Source organism: Pteropus vampyrus, unplaced genomic scaffold, assembly GCF_000151845.1.
Source record: "Pteropus vampyrus isolate Shadow unplaced genomic scaffold, Pvam_2.0 Scaffold375, whole genome shotgun sequence".
Classification (NCBI taxonomy): domain Eukaryota; kingdom Metazoa; phylum Chordata; class Mammalia; order Chiroptera; family Pteropodidae; genus Pteropus; species Pteropus vampyrus.
This window is the reverse complement of record NW_011889156.1, coordinates 627,645-630,405: the sequence shown is the minus strand read 5'-3', so window position 1 is coordinate 630,405 and position 2,761 is coordinate 627,645. Positions and strand designations below refer to the sequence as shown.

At 63.3% G+C, this 2,761-nt stretch overlaps 1 protein-coding gene across 3 annotated transcripts in view; it reads right to left on the bottom strand.

Annotated features, from left to right (window-relative positions):
- Positions 1 to 2,761, bottom strand: part of NTPCR (nucleoside-triphosphatase, cancer-related) — an 18,116-nt gene that overhangs the window by 5,024 nt on the left and 10,331 nt on the right. The window contains exon 4 of one of the 3 annotated variants that reach the window (XM_011379765.2): positions 32 to 241. The exons of the other annotated variants lie outside the window; for them this stretch is intronic. Coding sequence (XP_011378067.2) covers positions 32 to 241 — 210 coding nt within the window. The remainder of the gene's footprint in view (positions 1 to 31; positions 242 to 2,761) is intronic. 3 annotated transcript variants of the gene reach the window in all.

Here is a 2,761-nt window from a genome sequence, read left to right as displayed (position 1 = left end):
GTGCAGGCGGCGCGGGGGACGCTGCACTCACGGTGAACACCGTCACGTCACTCCTCCTGCGGACCTCTTCCACCAGGGCCAGCGGCTTCCCCCGGGGGACCGGGATGGTGCCAAGGACCACGGCCCCCGGCGTGGACAGCACCTGACGAACGGCCTGGATGAATGGCTGGCTGAACAGCTCCATTTTCCCGATCTCGTCGATGACACACACTCTCTGTCCCGGGCCACCGCCGGAACCTGCCTGAGGATGACAAAGACAAACCGGGACACCAAGGTCACATGAAGCAAGGGGCCCAGGGGTCCTGCTCCCCAGTCCCTCGCTGGCCAGCAGTCTCAGCAGGGAGTCATCTACGCCTCAGACAGCGGCCCCGTCACAGTCCACACAGGACAACGGCCTGGCGCCTGCCCCTCCCAGGAAACGCAGCTCCCTGAGCCACCTGTCGTCCTGGCGACGGGACTCGTCTGGGACGGTCCCAGCCTCCACTAGGCTTCTGCGTACGCCCACGGGTAGCGAGCAGGGCCTGGCGCCGCAGGTCCGGGAGGAGACGGCCGGCTGCCTTATCGACGCCGGCCTCCTCTCGGGCTTCGAGGCAACGGGGGGTCCCTGGGTGCTAGAGGAGGTCGTCGCCTCGGACAACGCCTGTGCGTGTCACAGTCGCAGGAGGCAGGGTGGGACAAAGTGAGAATTTGGGAGAAGCCTCAGTTAAAAGAAAAAGCGAGCAGGGCTTCGCCCGGGGACAGGCCCGGCACTTCCCTGGAAGCCCACCGCGACAGGAGTGGGACCGGACTCCGAAGGACGCTCAGCTCCTGCCTACAGACCCCCCACCCCCCCACAGTGCCGGGGCCGGGCTCTGTGACCACCGGTGTGCGCGGACGAGATGGCGTGTCACCCCCGAGGTTAGACAGAGACGGCTGCTTCCGTCTTGGCCTCTCTCTCAGTATCTGTCTCTCCCTCTCACTCGGGTCCCTCGCTCTGGGTGACACGGCTGCCGTGCTATAAGGACATTCGGGGAGCCAACGGCAAGGTCCACGGGGAAAGGAACCGTGGGCTCCCAGCTACCAGGAGAGCGAGCCTGGAGATGCCCCCTGCCCCCCAGCGGGGACTCAGGACGCAGCCTGGGGACACGCTCCGCCTGCCCGCCCCGCCCGGCCACTCCTGGATTCCCGTGAGGTGATAAACGGTCGTGTTTTAACTGCCAGATTCGGGGTGATCCGTCACTGACGAGAACCAGGTAAGCAGCACACCCCGGGAAGGCTGGCGTGGCCCTCGACAGCTTGTCCACAGCAGGGACACGACAGGACCCACGGCGCACGTGGCAAGCGCTGAGTGACGCCGTCTCTGCGATCGCTCGCTCTGGAAACCGCGTCAAGCTGAACCACGGAGCGCTTCTCACCACCGGCTCAGGCTCCGGGAACAGAGCATCGTCTGCCCACGTCGCAAACACCGAAGCCGTGCGTGGCTGGTGGCGGCGTGCGTGTGGCCGCCAGGGACTGCGTGGTGCACGGAGGGTGGCGACCGTGCCCCAGCAGGACGGGGTCAGGCGGAGGGGACGCGGGGCGACCGGAGGGGGCTCGGAGCAGTGGTGCTCTCCCTGTTTCCTGCCCGACGCCCCCCACGCGCCTCACTGCCCCGAGGGGTCCCCGGCGGTCACCCGAGAGCGGCCTAGACAATCCCACTGCGCGTTTCCAGGGCGCTTCGTTGTTACCCCTCGGCGGTTACTGGTGTGTATCATTTTCCTCTTTCCCACGGAACAGGCTGACGCAAGGCTGAGCCGAGACTCCCACCGGGGGCATTCGGGGCACCGTGCTGCCGTCAGGGACAACAGAAAATCGTGGACGTCGTCTTTCTGGAGGCCGCCACGTGCAAGCCAAGCAGAACCGCACGTCAAACCGACACGTGTGACAGCACTCGATCCAGGCAGAGCAGTGTGAAAGGGGTGTGCGTGTGTTTACGTGGGCACACCTGTGTGGGCGTGTGCGTGCACACAGGAGCGGGGGTAAACGCGGTCGCTCTCCCTGCCACTCTCTGCAAGTCACCAAGGAGCTCACGGACACTATGCGCACTTCAGCACAGAGATACCTGGACCCACGCACAGAAAATGCTCGTTTTAAAACCTTACCAAAAATCCTCATTCTGTCCAGAATTAGGGACTTTTGTTATCCAGGAACTACAGGAACCTCAAACATAATAAGTCTTGGAATTTTGGTGAAAAGTAGAAGTTATTCACTCGGCTGAGAGACAGATCGGATGCTAAGCCACCCAGAAGCCTGAAAAGAGGCAGCTGCTTCTTCTAAAGGACACGGGAGCCTGCACGCAGGAGCTTAACAAGGGGACCGCCAGTGCGTTCAAAACGGTTTTATTTCTATGTAAATTTAAGCAACTTTGGAGGGAAAGGAAAGATAAGCCAGTGAGCAGACAGCCCCCCCGCTGACACTGCCCAGCTCCCCTGTGATGGCACAGACACAGCCGCACAGCCAGGGGCCCAGGCCTGAAGGTCAGGAGCCCGCCCACTGCCCGCCCCTGGGGGCATGGGCTCCGGGGCTGGGGAAGCACTCTAGGGGGCTGGGCCCTGAGGTTACAGCCTTTCTCCCCCTGCCCCCGACCGCAGAGGACAGCACAGGGGTGTGACCTGTGACGGTGCAGCCCTCCTGTGCAGCCCTCCTGCCCCTCGGCACGCCCCCCCACCCCCGACCCCCGGCCTAGGATTCAGTAGATTATACATTTTCATTGTCACAGAGAGTGAGAAAAGCTTCTTTGTGC